General features: G+C 45.4%; 1 protein-coding gene across 2 annotated transcripts in view; it reads left to right on the forward strand.

The window, feature by feature from the left end:
* Positions 1 to 20,318, forward strand: part of VPS41 (VPS41 subunit of HOPS complex) — a 186,997-nt gene extending 166,679 nt beyond the window's left edge. For both annotated transcript variants that reach the window (XM_060632220.2, XM_060632221.3), the window contains 7 exons: positions 187 to 241; positions 2,641 to 2,781; positions 4,302 to 4,438; positions 16,375 to 16,474; positions 16,581 to 16,625; positions 18,495 to 18,574; positions 19,625 to 20,318. In XM_060632220.2, coding sequence (XP_060488203.1) covers positions 187 to 241; positions 2,641 to 2,781; positions 4,302 to 4,438; positions 16,375 to 16,474; positions 16,581 to 16,625; positions 18,495 to 18,574; positions 19,625 to 19,705 — 639 coding nt within the window. In that variant the 3' untranslated portion in view covers positions 19,706 to 20,318. The remainder of the gene's footprint in view (positions 1 to 186; positions 242 to 2,640; positions 2,782 to 4,301; positions 4,439 to 16,374; positions 16,475 to 16,580; positions 16,626 to 18,494; positions 18,575 to 19,624) is intronic.
* The last annotated feature ends 964 nt before the right edge of the window (positions 20,319 to 21,282 follow it).

Raw genomic sequence — 21,282 nt, forward strand, 5'->3', positions numbered from 1 at the left:
TCCGGCACCTGAGAAACGAGTGAGGCCAGCCACCAGCAAAACCTAAGACTTGGGTGTTGTTCACTTTTTGTTTTTAAAGGGAAGCAATGGAAAAATTCTCTCGAGCATCTATGTGTAAGTGAGTCTATTGAAATTTATTCTTGCCTGATAAGCCAGAGTAACATTTTTACCCTGTTCTGTTTGAAGGCTCTTGAGATCTGTCAACAGAGAAACTTTGTGGAAGAGACAATTTATCTTCTGAGTAAGTAGCATTTACTCCCTTTGGTCTTTGCAAGCTACACAACGGGGCGATGGTGTCATGTAAATTGTCTAAGAATGGACATCAGCTTTAGACCACGGTCACACAAAGCTTAGAGCCTATTCCCTATAAGAATTTAACATATGGAAAAGGAGACTTCACAGCTCAGTAGCGAAGGAAACGTTATTTAATAAATGCTACTGAGATAACATCTTCGTTTTGTGTAATAAACCAGACTGTATCAGCTGACACATCACAGATAAACTGTAGATGGGTTGGCGAGTTTGTCTATTTAAAAAAAAAAAAAATGTCAGCCAGGCGCCTGAGTGGCTCAGTCGATTAAGCATCCAACTTCGGCTCAGGTCATGATCTCGTGGTCCATGGGTTCGAGCCCCGCGTCGGGCTCTGTACTGACAGCTCAGAGCCTGGAGCCTGTTTCAGATTCTGTGTCTCCCTCTTTCTCTGACCCTCCCCTGTTTATGCGCTCGCTCTCTATCTCTCTCTCTGTCTCAAAAATAAACGTAAAAAAAAAAAAAAATGTCAGGGGCGCCTGGGTGGCTCAGTCGGTTGGGCGGCCGACTTCGGCTCAGGTCATGATCTCGCGGTCCGTGAGTTCGAGCCCCGCGTCGGGCTCTGTGCTGACAGCTCAGAGCCTGGAGCCTGTTTCGGATTCTGTGTCTCCCTCTCTCTGACCCTCCCCTGTTCATGCTCTGTCTCTCTCTGTCTCAAAAATAAATAAACGTTAAAAAAATAAAAAATAAATAAAAAAAAAAATGTCAGCCTATTTACCATGATCTTGGTAGAAAATAATGTTCATTGTCAGTAATCACACTTTAAGTGACCGGAGAAAATGCGGTTGAATATGGACATTTTGGAGAGAGGAAAACTGTTTGGTATAATCTAGTTCTGAGTTGCCCCTAGGCCTCTGGCATGGCCTCCGTATGTGTCATAGTTTTTGTACCAAGGGCGCAGGACCTACTGTCTTTCCCATTCCTCCTAAATGAACCACTTGCAAAGAAGCAGGGTGGATTCCTGAAGGTTTCCCAAGGAAGCTCTATGCAGATATTTGTGGTATAAGCACAGAGTTCAGACATTAGGTGTTTCTCCAACATCTCTTCCCCAAAAATACTCCAGTCGGGTCGATTTTTGTCACAAGGTCACATTGTCTTAGCAGACAAGGAAGTAGAGGACTTAACAAAGGGAGACATAATCTCCTTTTTTAAAGTTATAAAAACTTTAAAATCCTACACATATTTTAAAAATTAACCATTTTTAAGACCTAAGACAATGGGAATAATATTTGTAGGACAAACAGGATGCTATAGAAGGTACGACAGATTGGGATCTCATTTTATTCCCAGGCCAGCTATTATCACTGGATAATGGCGGCTCAGAACGAGGAGGATTCGAGACCCGCTACTGGTTCCTGCCACAGGGCTGGCACTTGCAGCCCCGCCTCTGAGTAAAGCTTTCTACATGCACTGTATTAAAGACTCGTGGAAACTGTTAAAGCCATTAAAATACCAGTAGATCAACGGGCAAAGTGTGTGAAGATAACCGAATAAAAGCATAGTTGGTAAAAATTTCATTTAATGAGGGCAGTTGGAAGGCTTTCCCCTGAACTTGGAGAGAAGGAAATGAGGTAGTTGATAGTTGAACTTGCATTTGGCACAAAGTGTATCAAAAGAGTAAATCCAAAGCTACCTCAAGAGGCAGAATGACTCCAGGACCTTTAAGTCTTAACTGTGTCTGGGTATGAACGTGTCCAAAAGAAATACACGTCTGTCAGAGGGAAGTCGGAATCTGACAGACTGGGTCAGATTTCAGATCTGCCTCATAGTAGCTGTATGATCTTGGCAAGTTATTAATGTTTCTGTGTCCTCTTCCGTAAGACAGAAATATTACTAGAACATCCCTCGTAGGATTATAGTGTCGGTTAAATGATGTAATTTATGTGAAGCACTTACATGAGTACTTACCACAAAGGAAACACCCAGTAAATAGGGAGATTCATTATTTCACTGTGTTTAAATAGTAAAGGCTAATGTCACATGAGAAAACAGTAGCCTTCAAGACCAGAGATGCATAAACAAGAGGTAGACGATTTCTTTAAAAATGTTTTATTAAAAGATCCTAGGGGCGCCTGGGTGGCTCAGTCGGTTACGTGTCCAACTTTGGCTCAGGTCATGATCTCATGGTCCGTGAGTTCGATCCCCATGTCGGGCTCTGTGCTGACAGCTCAGAGCCTGGAGCCTGTTTCAGATTCTGTGTCTCCCTCTCTCTCTGACCCTCCCCCATTCGTGCTGTGTCTCTCTCTGTCTCAAAAATAAATAAAAACGTTAAAAAAAAATTTAATAAAAAAAACAAGATCCTAAATGAAGTATTTCTCCCATCTTTGCTAGGCCGAATGGGCAATAGCCGAAGTGCCCTGAAGATGATCACGGAGGAGTTGCACGATGTTGATAAAGCGATTGAATTCGCCAAGGAGCAAGACGACGGAGAACTCTGGGAAGACCTGATTTTATATTCCATCGACAAACCGCGTAAGCAGAAAAGCCCATCTGCGATCAGGCCTCTTATCTCTCAATACAGCCAGTGACATCTAGAGTAAGAATGATCTCAAGACCCACTGGGTGGAAAATAGGGCGAAGTATCTGTGATAAAGATAGGCTAAGTACACTGTAACGACTTCCAGTGCTTCTCCTGCGCAGAGAAGCCTGGGGCCCCATCACTTTGCATGACCTGAATGTGGAAAACAGGTGGTTAACCTGATGATATTCACTGTGTCCCCGTCAACATCTTCTTACCTACCATACCAACCTCAGTAAATGTGATCCGGCTGAGTTTTGTTTTTCCAATTTGTATACAGGGGCCTTTATTTTGAAAATGTAAAGCCCTTGCCAGTGCCTTTTTATGGACCCCTAGAACTGTCACTAGACACTGACGGTCCTTGGATGTTTGCTGGGACAGTAACTGGCGGTCTCTCCGTCCCGCCGTACTGCCTCAGTGCAGCTCCAGGAGCATGAGTGTGTCGCCGCCACGGGATTGTCCGCCTCCAGGGCTCCCATTTCGGAAAGAAATACGCAGTCACCCAGCAGTAACCCAGGCCCTCTTTTGAAGATCTAGAAATGATTCCAAAACTGGCAACAGTGGTTCAAAGTCTGCTCCCTTCCCTTCGCTATTTTAGTAAGAAGGCTTCTCTGTTCCAAGGCTCTCAAGTTTTAGAAACTGCTCTCGGGATTGTCTTTTTATCAGAGATGCAAGAGGATAATGCGGTTCAAGTCAGTTGCAGATGTAGATTGTCACATGCGCGTGCATCTTTGAGAATCTAACTCAGTGTGAGAAAGTCGTGGTTTACCAACCTTCAAGGAGGCAGGGTGGGTGAAACGGAGCACAGCATGACCTGGCCCGGGGTCTGGCCTGGGAGTGAATTTGGCTTTTGACTTGCTAGGTATGTGGCCCTGGATGAATCAGGCAACCACCCCATTTCCCTTTTCTGTAAAATGGAGGCAAACAACACTGCTACCTTGCCGAACATTGGAGAAAAGCGAGAGCCAAGCCATAGTGTAAACTCATAGTGTAAATGTTAGGCATCAGCATGGCAGGCTGTGTTCTGAAGTCCTCATCTGCTCTCGAGCTGTTTTTAACTCATGGGGCTTCTCCTTTATGTCATGAAGTGAAAAGAAAGTTAGTTTTTGGGAATTCAGCAATTTAAATGGTTTTAGCACTTCCTTTAAAGGAAATAATTTTGGGGGCACCTGGGTGGCTTAGTCGGTTAGGCGTCCAACCCTTGACTTCGGCTCAGGTGATGATCTCGTGGTTTGGGAGTTCAAGCCCCACATTGGGCTCTGGGCTGACAGTGCAGAGCCCTCTTGGGATTCTGTCTCCCTCTCTCTCTGCCCCCCCTGCCGCTTTCTCTCTCTCTCTCTCTCTCTCTCTCAAAATAAATAAAAATAAGCTTAAAAAAGATAAAGGAAATAAGTTTTTATTTGAGTCACTTTTGGCCTAAAACTGCACTATGTAAACTGCTTATGTCCTAATTATTGCATGTGCTATTTTGCAGCATTTATTACTGGCTTACTAAACAACATTGGCACGCACGTAGACCCAATTCTCCTGATTCATCGTATTAAGGAAGGAATGGAGATTCCCAATTTGAGAGACTCCTTGGTTAAAATTCTGCAAGACTACAATTTGCAAGTAAGTATCCTTTCTTGGACAAACCCGCCTTGGGGGGTTGAGTTCCGGATAAACATTTGTAGGGTTATTTTCGAGATCTAAGAATTCATTTGGATAACTACATTTGCTTTTGGCCCAGATATTTGGGAAACTCATGGAGTAGAGAAATAAGAAGTCTCCCTAGAAGCTACCGAATTGTTTTAACCATTCCCAAATTTCCTCTCCTTGATACGCAGTCATTCTTCCATTTATGTGGTTGATGTCACATGGCATTTGCAAGGCTGAGGGGTGGTTGCACTGGCTGCCGGGCCACTCAAACCAGTTTTGAGTAGAGTGAGTATTGTGTCCACTGGGAAGAATAAAAAACATGTTTTTCAAATAATTCTTTTATTTCCTTGAAGTTTCTCAGTAACCCATTGCCTGAAACATGTTGAATACGTGATTTCATTTAACGTTTTGTCTGCTTCCTCGACCAGTACAACCTCGTTGTCTGTAATAGTTCAGAACTTGGTGATAAAAGCAATGGAATGCCTTATTATCATATAAGTAATTAACATGCTAATTACAAAGCACCCTCCCCTTTTCTCTAAAAGGACTCCTGACAATTACTATTTCCCGGGAGGCTGGTAGCTTCCACAGAACTTGAAACTGTTGAAAGCACATTTGTTTAACAGTTTGGACTCTTCTTTCTCTACTTCGTTTGAAAATGAGTTTCTATTAGGATAGAGGGAAATTGCTTTCCTGGAAACACAAAGATTTTGCAGACAGAGCCAGAGGATAAGGTTCCGGGGAGGGAAGTGATTGGCAGGTTAAGTAAGGAGAGGAGTGTCATGACGAGGATTTGTGGGGCCCCTGGCCGCTGTGAGGGGTGCCTAGTGGGGGGCTGCCTGCTGCACTTGGGCTGGTGGGCGCAGGTAAGAGGCGGGGGAAGAGGAGAAGTTGAGAAAGACTGATGGCAACAGGAAGTCAAGTGACAGGTGGAAAAGCAGGACAGAGGGACAAGAATGTGGGGCCCGGAAGTGGGGTGTGGTCACGTTAAAATTTCCAAATGCGTCCTTGTAAAATTTCCAAAGGGGTCCTTCAAAAAGTAGGGTGAAGGGTGAGGGTCGTCAGTGTGGAATTAGTCCTGAGACTGTGGGAGCAGTGAGTCCTCCCCGAGGGTGCTGAGGGATGCGGGTGGGAGGGCTGGAGCCAGGCCCCAGCACCTCCGTGAGCTGGGAGGCCAGCCTCTCGGCCTTCTGGGGCTATAGCACTGAGTAGCACAGCTTAAAGGAGAAGGGGTTTTCCTGAGGGCAGGACGCGAGAGGACAAGGGGCCTTCCTCAGGAGGGCCTGCGGGAAGTCGGGGTCCCGGGAGAGATGGCAGGGACCAGGCAGAGGTAGAGGGTTTCTTGTGTGCCAAGCTTTGAGATACACACGTGTTTATTTACAGAGGAACTGGGAGGTTGCGGACAGCCCGGGGAAAGGTTTTCAGGACAGAGAATGAACCGGACAGGAAGGAGAGAGAATTGGGATGGGTGACTAGGTGAGCATTGTGGGTGGTGCCCCAGGGCTGCGGGAAAGTGGTCCAGGCGGGAGAACACTTCCTGAGTTCTGAGGTTGGAACCGGGCTTTGGGGAAAGTGGTTTCAGCGTCTGACTTCATAAGGCCCTGCATGTGAGTGAGCCTGATGATGATCTGTGCACTTCACGGGCTCTTCCCAGGCCCGGGTGTGCCAGGACCTGCTCGAAGTTTCAAGTCCAGATGTGTTGAGAAGTCATTTAGGTGCGGTGTCCCTGAGCATCTCTGCCCCATGGAAGGCGACAAAATGATCAGTCCTCTGTCCTCCAGATTACAGATGCATCAAGCTTAGCCTCTAGGTTGAAAATGTGCCTGTTTTCCCAGGCTCTACAGTGCCGACAGACACACCTAATAAATCCCTCTTACTAGGCTCTTAATCCAGAGAACCAAGCTCCCGGGCCCGACTAGATTTCACTCCTCATTCATTTTTTATGAATAAAATTGCATTGTTCTGAGTCAGCCAGGAATAAAAATAAATTATTAGATGCAAAATGAATTCCATATTAAAAAATCATCCACTAAAACAGCTGATAAATCAATATTTTATCCTCTTAATTATGTTTTTAAGTGGACTGAGAGCTTTTCCTTAAGGCATGTAAGTGTGCAGTTGGTGATGCGTTGAGGAGGCCGGGAGTTCGTTCTCCAGTGGATCCCATAAACCTGACCAGGGAGTGGCCTCTGGGACGAGGGGCGAGACCCCCGGGGAAGGTTGCAGAGCCTCTGGGAACTGCACCTGGGTCTCCCCTGGAGCTCGGACATCTCACTGGAAGGTACAGAGAGGAGCAGGTGGTTCAAACAATTCCAGGGGACACTCCCTTCTTATATGTGAAGAAAGACTTTAGAAGTTTTTTCTATACAAAAGTCTACTGTCTGTCATTAATGGCCACTTATATTCTTTCTCCAGGCCACCTGTTAAAAATAACTTAACCCTTCTTCTAGATTATAGAGCATTTGGAAGTTTCCAGAAAGGTTTCACATACATATTTTTCACTCTTGGTCTCTTTCGTTTGTTCCATAAAAGTATATAGTTGATTTTTACATGTTCTCGCAGGATAAAAATGGCTAGCTCCATTAATCTCCCAAACTGGGGGGAAATTTTGCAGATGCATGTATTTGCGAGGACCTGGAACCTTCTCTGTTGGAGGCAGGGTGGAGGGGAAGGCCCCTGGCGGATATCGCGGACCATTCAGTAAACAAGGATCCACGGTCAGATGTCAGGGAAAAGGCTCCTCCACGTTGGGAATGTCTTGGGCAGATTTACAGTAAAATGTGCTGCGTTGTAAAATGTCTTTCACCACTGAGAATGCTTTGGGAGAGCACTCATTAGCCAATAGCTAATTGGAAACAGAAAGCAGGAAAAGTTGTGGGAAAGAAATTTAAAATAAGTATCTCCTCTGGTTTTAAAATTTGATGTTTTCCAAAACACAACAACTCTCCTCAGCTGAAGTTCAGCATGAGGCGCGTTAGCGTTCTGTGACATCATTAAAGTGAAGGAAGATCTCCCCTCGGCTGCGATGTTGGTGTTTACATTTTTAAAATTTACTTTATTATCATGTTTTTGTACCTTGTTACACAGTTCGTATAATGACTCAACAAATTTTACAAGCTTCATGAAATCCATAAGATGAAAGTAGTCCTGATTGTATTTCATAAACTTAAAATGTTCCTAGTCCTGGGGCGCCTGGGTGGCTCAGTCGGTTAAGCATCCAACTTTGGCTCAGGTCATGATCTCATGGTTTGTGGGTTCAAGCCCCACATCAGGCTCTGTGCTGACAGCTCAGAGTCTGGAGCCTGCTTCGGATTCTGTGTCTCCCTCTCTCTCTGCCCCACCCGTTTGCACTCTGTCTCTCTCAAAAATGAATAAACGTTAAAAAAAAAAATTTATAAAAAAAAAATGTTCCTGAGCCTGATTTCAAGGACAAAAAGCTTTTGTGTAATGTAAGATTGTTTTCAAAACAGTATGGTATAAATGACATTTCAGTGCTTACATGAAACTGACAATAGTTTCCAAATTATTTTTATGCTATAGATTTTTCATGTTTATACTTTATATTTTTAAAATATTTTTATTTCTAAATTTAGCATTCATACCCATTTCTGTTTTTATTTTCCCAGAAAAGTTCTAGCACTTTTGTTCCTATGGTCTTGTTTGACAGCCATTTCATAGTGGTCATTAGGGACTACTTCCCATATCACAGATGGGAAGGCTGTCTCAAAGGATTTGCCAGTCTGGGAAGCTGGTGAAACTGGGTTTGAGCCCAGGTCTTCTGACTCCATCTTGTGTATTCCTTACTGTTTGGTTGCTCCGTTGGTCTCTGGAGATGCATTTGCGGTCCCGGCAGGTTACAACAACAGAGGAGAATCCGAGATTGACCAGGCAGCCTGCTGTCTTGGAAAAGCAGTGGACGTGATGTTTGCAGAGCTGGACTCCGGTCCTGGCTTTGTCACCAACAAGCCTGTGGCCCTTTGGGAGGGCACCTAACCCTTCTGGATCTCAGCTTTCCCATTCGATTAAATCAACATTTGCCAGCCTGGCTACACACCCGACTTCCCTGAATTCTTTTAAAACTTACTTTGTTTCAGTAAAATAAAACCTTCCAGATCTGCTAGATTAGAATCTCCTGGGGAGGACTAGGGGACTGAATCCACTTTGATGTTCCTTATCGCTAAGCCTGGCGCAAGTCTGTGCATTGACATTCGGCATTTAGGAACCTGGAGACTAGATGATCTCTAAAGTATCTTCCGTCTCTCAAGTTCTTCAGAGAGTCATTTCAGAAACACGCCTTTATGTTGTGCCATTTCTTCTTCTTCCTCATCTCTCTGCTTTGAAATCCAGAGACAAATAAATTAAGAGGAAATAGTGACTTCTTTCTTACCTGCCTTTTTTTATTTTTATGTTTATTTTTGAGAGAGAGAGAGAGACACACACACACAGAGTGTGAGTGGGGAGGGGCAGAGAGGGAGACACAGAATCCTCAAACCAGACAATAGGCTCTGAGCTGGCAGCACAGAGCCTGACGCTGGTCTCGAACCCACGAATGGGTGAGATCATGACCTGAGCCGAAGTCCGATGCCTAACCAACTGAGCCACCCAGGCACCCTTGTTACCTACCTTTTTTGGGGGCTCAGATGGGTGGTTTCTTGTTCAAAGTACATAAACTCTTCATTTCTTCCAAGAGATAGATTTTTTTTTAATTTATAGATCTCTGAAATGGATTTAAAATGGATTAAATGGATTTAAAATGGATTTTTTTCCCTCTCAAATGATTTCCATTTGGCGTCATAGCAGCTTTTAGGTGACATAGGTGGCCTATGACTACCAGGTGTAGCTTCTTTAATCAATCTGGCACGTGTATACTTTGTGCCAGTAAATCAAATACGATTATAATACTGTTTTTGAACTGCCAACATGAGACCTTAGAGCCTTTCTGTTTTTTCCTTATTTCTCTGCATTTCATCTTCTTTGATGATAATCTCAACAAAAAGCAAAGCTTTTTCAATTAGAATTCACATCCCATAGCATCATGGGTTAGAAATTAGACAAAATGGTTACCTGGGCTAGCTCCGGGATTGGTATCGTACTGGGACTTGTAAACCCAGGTAACTCTCTGTCATTTGCAATTCTAATGACAAGCACTGCAGTATGAACAAGGCAACGTCAGCAAAAAATTCAACACTCCGAGAATCTTTTAAAATAAAAATATCAGAAACTCGGCAATTTTTTATGGCATTTTTCCCCCCACAGCAGCTGTTTCCAACGAAGCATAATAACATCACTGATGTACGATTCTTTTATTGCTTTATAAAATATCTATGAGTCTGGTGCTTTGCACCGGGATGATGATCAATGATGATGAACTGCAGAGAAATCAGGAAAAACCGGGAGACTTTATCTAGAGTCTTCTGTTGGTTTTTGACAGCTGTCTTATAAATATGTTCTTCTTTAAATTCACAGTAGAACAAGGTATGCTTACAACAGACCGATTCTAGACCCTACAGCTGGTTGGTTGTCTTGAAAGTGGTGAAGATGAAAAAGTAAAGGTAATGCTGGAAAGTTTTGCTCTATGGAGAAAACAGTGCAATGGTGAGAAAAGAGTTGAGAACAGAGTGTGGGGAGAAAAAATAAGGAAACGTCCCATAAGCAAAATGAATCTCTGAAAGGAAATGTTGTACTTGCTGAGCAACGCCCACACACACTTTTTGAGATGAAAGCTTGATGCCATTATGAAGTTGAGGAAAGAAAAGACCAGTGGTGTGCTTCCCTTGGTGAAATTCTAACATGAACTGGAGCTTCTAGTCTGAGATGTGGATTACACAGAAGAATGAGAAGTGCTGTGACAATCTTAGTATTTTCAAGAACTAAAATACTGCATCAAACTCAAAGGCATTATTAGTTAAGTGTCATTAAAAGCAAAGACACGAGGGGCACCTGGGTGGCTCAGTCTCGGTTGAGCATCGTACTGGGGCTCAGGTCGTGATCTCGTGGACTGTGAGTTCGAGCCCTGCATCGGGCTCACTGCTATCAGCAGGGAGCCTGCTTCAGATCTTCTTTCCCCCCTCCCCTATGTGCCCCTCCCCCACTCGTGGGTGCGCTCTCTCTCAAAATTAAACATTAAAAAAAAGACATGAAAAAATAGATCCCATAATAAAAAGAACACTATGATAGAAAATAGGAGTACTTGAAAAATAACCAAATAGAACTCTTTGAAACTGTTTGGGTATTCATTTAAATTATCAGGTCAGTGCAAGGTCAATAGTAGATTGGACTCAGCTGAAAGGGAGAAGGAACTGGAAGATCTGATGAAATGGTATATGCAGCACAGAGTAATTAAGAGGTCATAGAACAGAGTGGCCAATGGAGACAGGGAGGTGAGAATGCGTGTGTCCTCAACCACAGGACTTCTGGAGGAGAGAAAAGACTAATAGGGAAACCTCTAACAAAGCTGATCAAGAAAAAGAAAAAAAAATCCATATATATTAGGAACAAACATGACAAGTAGATGCAGACAAGATTTAAAAACTAAATGTTACAATTTTACATCCGTATATTTGAAAACTCAGTTTTCCACACCCCAAAAACAAATAATCCAGTGAAGAAATGGGCAGAAGACGTGAATAGACACTTCTCTAAAGAAGACATCCAGATGGCCAACAGGCACATGAAAAGATGCTCAACGTCGCTCCTCATCAGGGAAATACAAATCAAAACCACACTGAGATACCACCTCACATGGGTCAGAGTGGCCAAAATGAACAAATCAGGAGACTATAGATGCTGGAGAGGATGTGGAGAAACGGGAACCCTCTTGCACTGTTGGTGGGAGTGCAAACTGGTGCAGCTGCTCTGGAAAACAGTGTGGAGGTTCCTCAAAAAATTAGAAATAGATCTGCCCTATGACCCAGCAGTAGCACTGCTAGGAATTTACCCAAGGGATACAGGAGTGCTGATACATAGGGGCCCTTGTACCCCAATGTTTATAGCAGCACTTTCAACAATAGCCAAATTATGGAAAGAGCCTAGGTGTCCATCAACTGATGAATGGATAAAGAAGTTGTGGTTTATATATACAATGGAATACTACTTGGAAATGAGAAAGAATGAAATATGGCCTTTTGTAGCAACGTGGATGGAACTGGAGAGTGTTATGCTAAGTGAAATAAGTCATACAGAGAAAGACAGATACCATATGTTTTCACTCTAATGTGGATCCTGAGAAACTTAACAGAGGATCATGGGGGAAGGGAATAAAAAAAGTTAGGGAGAGAGCCAAACCATAAGAGACTCTTAAAAACTGAGAATAAACTGAGGGTTGGTGGGGAGTGGCAGGGAGGGCGGGGGGGTGACGGGCATTGAGGAGGGCACCTGTTGGGATGAGCACTGGGTGTTGTATGGAAACCAATTTGACAATAAATTTCATATTAAAAAAGAAAACTCTGTTTTCTAGGAAAATATAAATTACCAGTATTTACTCAAGAACAAATAGCCCTATAGTCATTAAATCAGTAGTCAGAACATAAAGCCACAATAAAAGCACTAATCCAGTCAACTTTAGAGATTGGTTTTATCAAAGTTTTAAAACACAGGCAGTCCCCAAATATATTTTGTAATTGACCTTTTAAGCCAGGATCTGCGAGGAGAAGAGGGCAACATTTCTACCCTGCAAAGGAGGTGAGAAATGGTCTGTCTTCAGGACACGATGGACCCAACTGACACCTGAGGTCCCATCAGCTTCCAGGAAGAGGAGGACAATGCTGGGAGGTGGCCAGCCAAGTTGTCACAGCCCTGCCATGTTGATTCAGTGGATAAAAGAACCATAAAATTCATTCCAGAGAGAAACCCAACATCTTGAAGATTGCTTTGCTGCTCATCTGAAAAAATAAAGAATAAAGCCTAAACAACCAAACCCAAGCAATCCCTATTTTACGTAAACTTTTCCAGAGGATAGAATAGAAAAGCTCTTCAGTTCCCTGGGGGATGCTAGTCTAACCTTTCCAACGTCCTAGGAGGGCAATCTAAGACCATTAGGGCCTTGTCTCTTTAACAAATGCAGAAAGTCTACTACACAAATCGTTAGCTAATTGAATCTAACCCTTTAATTGTTGACAGTATGTACATAACCATAAATGTCATAAATTCTCTCTAAAGTAATCCTCATCTATATGTTTGATACAATTCTAATCAAAACCCCCAAAGAATTCTTTACTGTCCTAAGTTTTTGTACAGAGTGGCTAAGATTAAGAAGAATAAGGAGAGGCGATTTATGAGATATTAAAACATAATATGTGGGAACGTAAAATGGTGTAACTGCTTTGCAGAACTATTTGATAGGTACTTTAAAAATTAGGCATATACCTATTTCATAACCCAGCAGTTTTGCTCTTAAGTATTTATCCAAGATGAAAAGTAGGTCCACAAAAGAACTGTACAAAAAATGTCCTTTGCAACTTTATCCCTAATAGCCCTAGAGTGGAAAGAGCCTAGATGTCCATCAACAGGAGAGTATATCTCCAGATTTCTGCCTCTTGGTCACAAACCAGATGCTGTATCTCCGGACCGCACATCCACATTCCAGGCAGGAAGATGTGGGAAGCAAAGGGCTCTTTCCTGATGAGGCTTTGCTTTTTTATTTGGGAAAGGATGGCTTTCTAGCCTCTACGTTCATCTCATTGGCTAGATCTGTGTTGCATGAGTCCCAGGCAGCTGCATGGTTTAGTTGGGGACACACTGAACATAGTTGAAGTCATGTTTGTAAAAAAGGAGGAGGGAAGGTAGCGGGCACGGAAGTGTCAGCTGGATCTGAAATCTTTTCTTTTTCTTCTGAAATCGATCTGAAGCATACGGTAACACCTTAATAGCTTTGCTCAGTCTAAGTGCAGAGACTTGAGTATATTTTATTCTCTATGTTTGCTGTATTTCACGGTTTAAAACAGAAAGTAGCCCAAAGTAGTGGCATAGGATATATTCAAAACGTGACTGGCAGTGACTCGATGGCATTTTGGTCATAAAGACCTGGATGGCAGGAGAGCGTGCCTGTGCCCCACGGATGTGAATAATGTCAGGTTTGCAAGGCTGGAGACCGTGGGAGGTGAGCGTCCACAGGTGGGAGCAGGCTGTGTGTGACCACCTTGGAAGATGGGAGTTGTCGGAAATCATGAAGGTCAGAGAGGGCTGAAGAGGACGGAGTTGGGCTCCGCCACCGATGTTTTAATAAAGGCGTTTGTGGGAAACACCAAGTATCCACTTTCAAGGTTGAAATCAGTGACCACTACAGCCGATTTTTCACGAGTCACTGATGGTTGCTACAGCGAATGATCCATGGTCAACCTAATGCCTTGTCATGTCTGACGCTGAAAATAGTACCTATCTGATGCTACGGTGTTCTTGTGTGGGCTTCACTCACCTGCTCTGATTGCCCTCGGAGTACTCCCGGTTTTGTGGGATAACTGGTTCTTCTGCACCGATGGTAGCTTCGTTTCGTGCTCTCCCTACCTGCCTGGTATCACGTAAATGAGAAACCGTTTTTGTGTTTTCCTGCTTTGGAGCCTTGGGTTTTGGGCAGATGAAGTATAAAGTAACATATACTATGCTGTATTTGTGTATTTTCCCTTCTCCTGGCTGAGGGCCTGTGAATACTGAAGTTTTTCCTAGAAAATGCCTTGCTGTGGGCAGGCGGATTGTACCTATTTAGAAAAACGCAATCCTGGTAAAGAAACGGTTCCTCCTCAGTTTGCAGGGTTTTTTTGCATTTTCTTTTTTAAATTTGCAGGCACTGTGGCTTCTGTCTGTACTGCTGGGTCTGCCCTCCTCCTGTATCACTCGTGCGGGAGACCCACTGAGGGTCAGAGCCAGCTCGTTTTGAAACGTTTTACCAAAGATACTTTGACACTGTTTTTCGTAAGTTTTTATTTTGGTATCGGAGGCAGAGCAGTTTTCTGTGTTTGGTTATCAATTTTCCTAAAGTTACTAACATCAGTATTTTTTTTTATTTTTGAGAGAGAGCACGAGCGAGCAAGCACATACATGGAAGGGGCAGAGGGAGAGGGAGAGAGAATCCCAAGCAGGCTCCACATCATCAGTGTGGAGCCTGACGTGGTTCTCAAACTCATAAACCGTGAGAGCAGCAGTCAGACGCTCCACGAGTCGAAGTCGGACGCTTAATGCACTGAGCCACCCAGGCGCCCCTGGTAACAGTATCTCCTAGATCTCTTTCTTACCATATTTTTCTCTTCCTGTGTGCTTTAATGATACCCATTAAAGTTTTAATGCCTATTTTAAATGAATCCAAAATCCGATTTTTAGTAGCATTTTGAAGAAGAAAACGTCATAGGCAGTGTCTCGATTAATGTAGAAATCATAGAGCTTTATTTCCTATTCAGCACTACTAGAAATGGCAGGTACAGAACTTAGATCTGGGCATCAGCTCTGTTTTCTTGAGTATTTGCTTTTGTAGGACTGGGGAGCAAGCCCTTGGGCTGCATTTCACACCTCCCCCCCACCCAGCCCGTGCTGTCCAGGATTTGAGAGGAGCGTGTATTAGTGTAGACACCGGGGATAGCAGAGCCCAGGTGGCCCAGTGGCATGAATTGAAAACCTGAAAAGCAAGACACATGCATAGTATGAAGAAGGGTGGGACGCACCTCTTGAGAGCAGCATTCACTGTGAGTCAGAGCTGGACCGAGGGAGGCGGTGAGGGCATCATTCTGTGAATTTCCAGGACAGTTACATCTGACCGCACAGAAACGTGCATTAAGACCCATCAAGCCAGAAGAGCGAGCCACGGACCCTGCCACAGAGAGCCTCACTGCCCTTCAGGCCCTGAGTGTCCCCCTCTTAGAAAACCAACAAGTTCTGGTTCAAAAAAAAAAAAGGCACTTGGCATAAGCACACCTCACACAGCCTCTGCCAATTTCTAACAAAACACCTCGGAAAACCCAGAACAGGCTGGAAACTCTCACCGGGGCCCATGGAACCAGGCAAAAGGTACAGCGGGTGGTCTGTCTCCTGTGCCCCAAGCAGGTGGACACTCTCTGTCTCCATCCCGCCCCGGCTCTGAAACACAAGGTGGGTGCCACCCAGCATCATTGGCCTGCACTGTGGGTGTCGTGACTTGTGAGGCTGCTGCGGGGTCCCTGCCTCTCCTCGTTGTCCAGGCAGCGAGGGAGAAAATATGTAACTTACAAAGTAGCAGGAAAAATGCATAAAGAAAAAGCACAGTACTGGGATGAAGAAAATGGATCTTGTAACAGAATATGAACATCTGTGGTCAGTTTTCAGTCGTCCGCCCCCCTTAAGAGTCCCCAAATTGGAGGGTTAACAGAGACACTTGAGACCCTTAGCACTGCACTGAACAGTTGGGATGGGAGAAGAGAGGGATTGCGGCCAGGAGGGGGGTTAAGACAGAGATCCTGTGCTTAGCTGCTCTGTGCCCTGTTCCTTGTCTGGGATATGGACCCCGTATAGATCAGTGCAGTAGATAGACGGAGTTATCAAATGGAACATTCTGGAATAGCAGGTTTTCCATCCCGGAATGAGCAGGTCACATGGGGGCCGAACTGCCAGGCAGAGTCTGAGTTAGGAAGCCTTGTAAGATAACGTCAGGGTTCATTAATACAGCCTTCCTTGCCAAACTTTTACATCTGTATGTCATTTCACAAGCGCTACAGGAACGGCTATATATTAAGTGCAGTTGTGACTGCACGGAGGCTGGAAAGGTTGGTCTGACAGGTTTGGAGGCAAGAGTGTACCGAGGGCCGGCAAGCAGTGAGCGCTTCATTGGGCAGCTTCAAACACCAATTTTCTGAATCCCCAGTAAGAGGGTTCTCCCCCATATTTGAGTCTTCTAAAGATGCGGGTTTCGTTTTGTTTTGTTTTGTTTTGTTTTACAACAAATGCATTAGATCCTGCTTCGTGAAGGCTGCAAGAAGATTCTCGTAGCCGACTCTTTGTCCTTACTGAAGAGAATGCACAGGACTCAAATGAAAGGCGTTCTGGTCGATGGTGGGTATCATTGAAATAATCCTATTGGAACCATAGGCCTTGCTTTCAGAAGAGACAGAGCAAACAGAAAGGCTGTCTAATCCCAAGTGTGTGTGTTTCCTTGCAGAGGAAAACATCTGTGAGTCGTGCCTTTCCCCTATTCTTCCGTCAGGTAAGATTGGCGGGTGGAGATACCCCAAATATGTGTTTATGAGGAGAATTAATTTTTTTTTAATTTTTTATATTTATTTTTGAGAGAGAGAGAGAGAGAGTGTGTGTGTGTGTGTGTGCGCGTGCGCGCATGGGGGAGGGGCAGAGAGAGAGGGAGACACAGAATCCGAAGCAGGCTCCAGGCTCTGAGCTATGAGCACAGAGCCCCAACACCAGGCTCAAACTCACGAGCTGTGAGATCATGACCTGAGCTGAAGTCGGGCATTTAACCCACTGAGGCACCCAGGCGCCCCAGAATTAAAATTTTGACATTAGCTAATCTATAACTTCTGGAATAATCTGTGTACAGAATTTTAGCCCACAACCCTACCCAGTTGCAGGCTGGCACCACCATTCTGTAAAGCTGAGGGGCTCATCCTAGAGTGAGCCCACATTACCTGGAAGGTTCGGGAAGCCCAGAGTGCTGGTACCCCCCCAAAACCTGCAGAGGCAGTAGTTCCCGAGCAGGACCCAAGAATTTGCATTTCCAACACATTCCCGGGTGACATAGATGCTTCTTCGGGAGCCATTCTTTGAGGATCATGGCTTTAGAGTAAAATAGAATGGAAAAACTACCATCAACATGTTTAAATTCCAAGGAAGAAGAATTGTGTGTATCTAGGAAAAAAATTGCACACCAGCATACACAAAAAAAATTGTACTTCCCTTTTCTTTAAACTTTTTCTCTGCTCTGTGGTTATGGGCACCTAAGTTATCCCCGATTTCGACGGAAACCTACTATGTGCCGCCTCCTCAGAACACAAGCACATGTTTATTTATAGTTGGTAGATATATATATATATATATATATATATATATATATATATATATCGTCGTGTGTAATCGGAGTGCCTTACGTAAGGATAGGACAGAAGAGGAAATTCCAGAATTTGAAAATAGAAATTAAAGCATAGCTGTTGGGATGCAAAAAAAGTGCTCCTTTGATACAAATTCAGCACAGAGAAGTACCAAGAGAGCTAGCTGCTGCAGGGTTTACTTAGCTTTAAGGGATAATCTAACAGCAACATGAGAAGTCTGTTCACCCCAGGGTCTTTTCTAGAGGAAATGGGTTTGAAGTGTTCATGTTAAAAACAGCAGCAGACTCAGGAAAAGTGAGCTTTCGCAGTGTTTTTAGGCCGTGTTTTAACAGACCTGCAGACCAGTGCACCCGCGGTGTGTAATTAAATTCTGCAGAAGTGCTCGCAGCACGGTGCAAGGTCACAGCCTAGGATTGTCACCCTGCTCTGCCCCCCAAGTCACTGAGTGGTCCTGGCCAAGGCAATAGGTGAACTGGCAGCATTTTTCTAAAGCCACGGAATGGACTGAGGGATATGGTGTGTATAGTGTGTGTGAGGGCACAGGGAAGGGAAGAGGGGATACACATCCTAATTTGTTTTAAGTCTTAGAATGGGGGAGGGGCGGAGAGAGAAACCCAACTAGGCTCCTTGCTGTCAGCACAGGGCCTGATGTGATGCTCAGTGTCACAAACCATGAGATCATGACCTGAGCCGAAGTCCAGAGCTGGACACTTAACCAAATGAGCCATCCAGTTTCCTCCTAACTTTTAAAATAAACGTGGTTGCATTCGCTGGGAAGCGGTCCCCGGTTTGTAGGTGTAACTGACGTGGAGGTCTGTGACCTTGACTCAGAGCAGCTCGGTTGTGGTAGCTGCTGTGCGTTTGCTCCCAGCACCCCTCGGGGATGCCTCTGTGACCGTGCGGCTTCCTGCTGGAACGTTGAACCACAGCTGGACTTGCAGTCGGGATCGGTTCCCGCAGTTCCCGATCTGTTTCATTGGGGTCTTCTCTCTTTTCTGCCCTGTGCCCCCCAGATGCCGCTAAGCCCTTCAGCGTGGTGGCCTTCCACTGCCGCCACATGTTCCACAAGGAGTGCCTGCCCGTGCCCAGCATGGTGAGTGGGAAGTCTGAAGTCTAATGTGTCATCCCGTGGCTCTGTGGCTTCTCATAATTCGTTCTAGATCCCACGAGAAAATGACTTTATTCCTCAAGGGTAAAGACACTTAGTGTACTACCCAGTAGTGCCTCCTCCGTGGTTGCGGTCACCCGCGGTCTGGAAGCAGGCGGTTGTCTTCCTGACGAACAGCCAGGTCAGTAGTAGTCTACACGATGCCTGTTTCGTTCCTCACTTCACCTCCTCAGGCAGGCATTTCCTCCTCCTCCTCCTCCTCCTCCTGGGAAGAGGGGTGAGTACAGTACAAGGTCAACCATGTTCACGTAACTTTCATTGCAGTGTATTGTTATAATTATCTGTTTTATTAGTTATCAATCTTGTGCCTAATTTATCCTAGGTAGGGATGTACAGAAGAAACAGTGTATTTAGGGTTTGGTACTGTCTGTGGTTTCAGGCATCCCCCGGGGGTCTTGGGACATACCCCCACGGATAAAGGGGGATTACTGTGCTAAACACAAAATCGAGTGGATTCATGTAGGTACAATTGATGAGGGTCAAGCCATACAGCTGCGAGATACAGTGAAAACCATTTTCTAGTGTTCACTTTTTCAGTCCGATTTCCATATCGTGACACTGCTATTTTCAGTATTAAGTCAGGTCCCCCATGTGCTCCCTGGTCACATTAGACTTGTTCTGCTGTGGGGGGGGGGGTTCTTAGAGTCTCACAGAACCCTCTGTGACCCAGCAGAAATCTCCAGGAAATGGAGGGACATTTCCTAGCTTCCTCCCCACCCCCTGACCAATGCTCCCATAAGATTTCTGAATATGAGAATAGAAAGAGTTTTTATTTTTTTAATGGTTATTTTTGAGAGAGAGAGCGTGCACACAGGGGAGGGGCAGAGAGAGGGAGACAGCATCCGAAGCAGGCTCCAGGCTCTGGGCTGTCAGCACAGAGCCCGATGCGGGGCTCGAACTCACGGACCGCGAGATCATGACCCAGGCAGCCGAAAAAGCTTTTTTAAAACCCGTGTCTTGTAATTTCGTTTCTAGAATTCGCCCGCACAGTTCTGCAACATCTGCAGCGCCAAGCACCGCGGACCAGGAAGTGCCATCTTGGAGTTGAAGAAATAGCCCAGTTCGGCTGGTCACCCTTCCTCCCCGTGCTCTCCAAGACTGTTTTTGCAACAGTGGCAGCGTTCGTGGACACCAACGCTGTTCAGAGATTTGTGCGTGTTTAGGTCACGCTCAGAAGAGGTGTGTTCGGCTTCTCTCTGCAGGTGACGTTAGGGTCCCCCCCTCCGTCCCTGCCTGGGGCTCACACTCTACACTCGGTCGTTGGCTGGGTTCGTTCTTTAGGAATGGAAGAGAAGGGAGTGGGGTGGAAGTGAGGTTCTGGACCTAGCGAGGCTTTCTGGCCATCGAGTGCACTGCCGCGAGCTGTCCCCGCTGCCTGGGCGCAGCTCCAGGACCTTCCCGGCAACTTGGACCTGTTTCCACGGCCTCTGCTTAATCAGCCCTCCCATTCTGGGGGTGCTTTGGTTTATGGCATCAGCTGTGCTTCTCTTCTTAATAGGCATCTAATGAAACACTGTGTAAATTGTCACTTAGTCAAGGACATCTGGGAATACCAGGCGCAGGCTGATGTCATGCTGTTTCACGTTGACTGATCACGTGTTCTCTGTGTCTGGCCCTGGCAAGCAGCCCATGTTTGTTGACTGAATAAATGTTCGCTCTTGCAAAAGACTCCCTTGTAGCGAATTCTGGCCCCCTAAGAATGGAGGAGGGTTTCCACACCTCAGAGTGTGAGGTGGGTCATGGTTGGGTCCTGCCAGCTGAGAGGAGGGAAGAGATGTTACAGAGTCTGAGAGGGAGTCTCAGGAGAAATGGGCCTGGGCCTGACACGTGTCCTGCAGCCTTGTTGGCCCTCAGGGAACGCAGAGTGGAGGATGCAGGGACAGGATCCGAACTTGTGACCGTCTTGCAGCGGTCGGCTTCATCCATCCTGAGCTATGTTGTGCCGACCTCCTGCCATGGGTGGAAAACACATGCTGTCACCACACTTAGTCCCACAGACACGAATAAATGCAACTCTCTGCTTTATTTTTTGGGGAGTGGGCAGGATGCTCATGCGTACTGAGCGCCTTCCCACCACCGAGCCTGGCCCCACCTTCCCACCGGCAGCACCTTGTTTCATGCTCAAGGCACCCCCCCAGGAAGAACATACCACATCCCATGGTATCCTGTTGAGCAACTGAAACAGGGAGACATCATCATGTTCGCAGAGGTGACTGCTGAGCTCCAGGGCATGGCTCCTTGTAAGAAATCGGGGCAGAGGGCCAAATTCAGAGGAAATGCATGGCGGGTCTCCGCAGCAGAGCCCCAACATTCTCCAGCAGACATCAGGTTTTTCCTGTTACTCCTACAGATCCCAAACTAGAAAGTCCTCAGCACCCCTCCGTACCTCATTCCCTTGTTCCAGTTTCTGCCGGTTTTCCTTGTGTTCTAACCAGAGAAATCCTTATTTCACCAAAAAACTCACAAGTAAAGCCAATTTGTAAGCACACGTAAAAAGCAAAGCTGCTGCACTTACTTTGGGGAAGAGGGGCGTGGCTGCAAAGTGCACGTTCCCTCCCACCCCTGTACAGAAAGCCACTCTTGAGGGTGAAACAGCCAAGTTCAAGGTTCTCTGGTGAGAGCCTGTTTTCTTC

This window comes from Panthera onca, chromosome A2 (genome assembly GCF_046562875.1).
Source record: "Panthera onca isolate mPanOnc1 chromosome A2, mPanOnc1 haplotype 2, whole genome shotgun sequence".
In the NCBI taxonomy this organism is placed as follows: Eukaryota; Metazoa; Chordata; class Mammalia; order Carnivora; family Felidae; genus Panthera; species Panthera onca.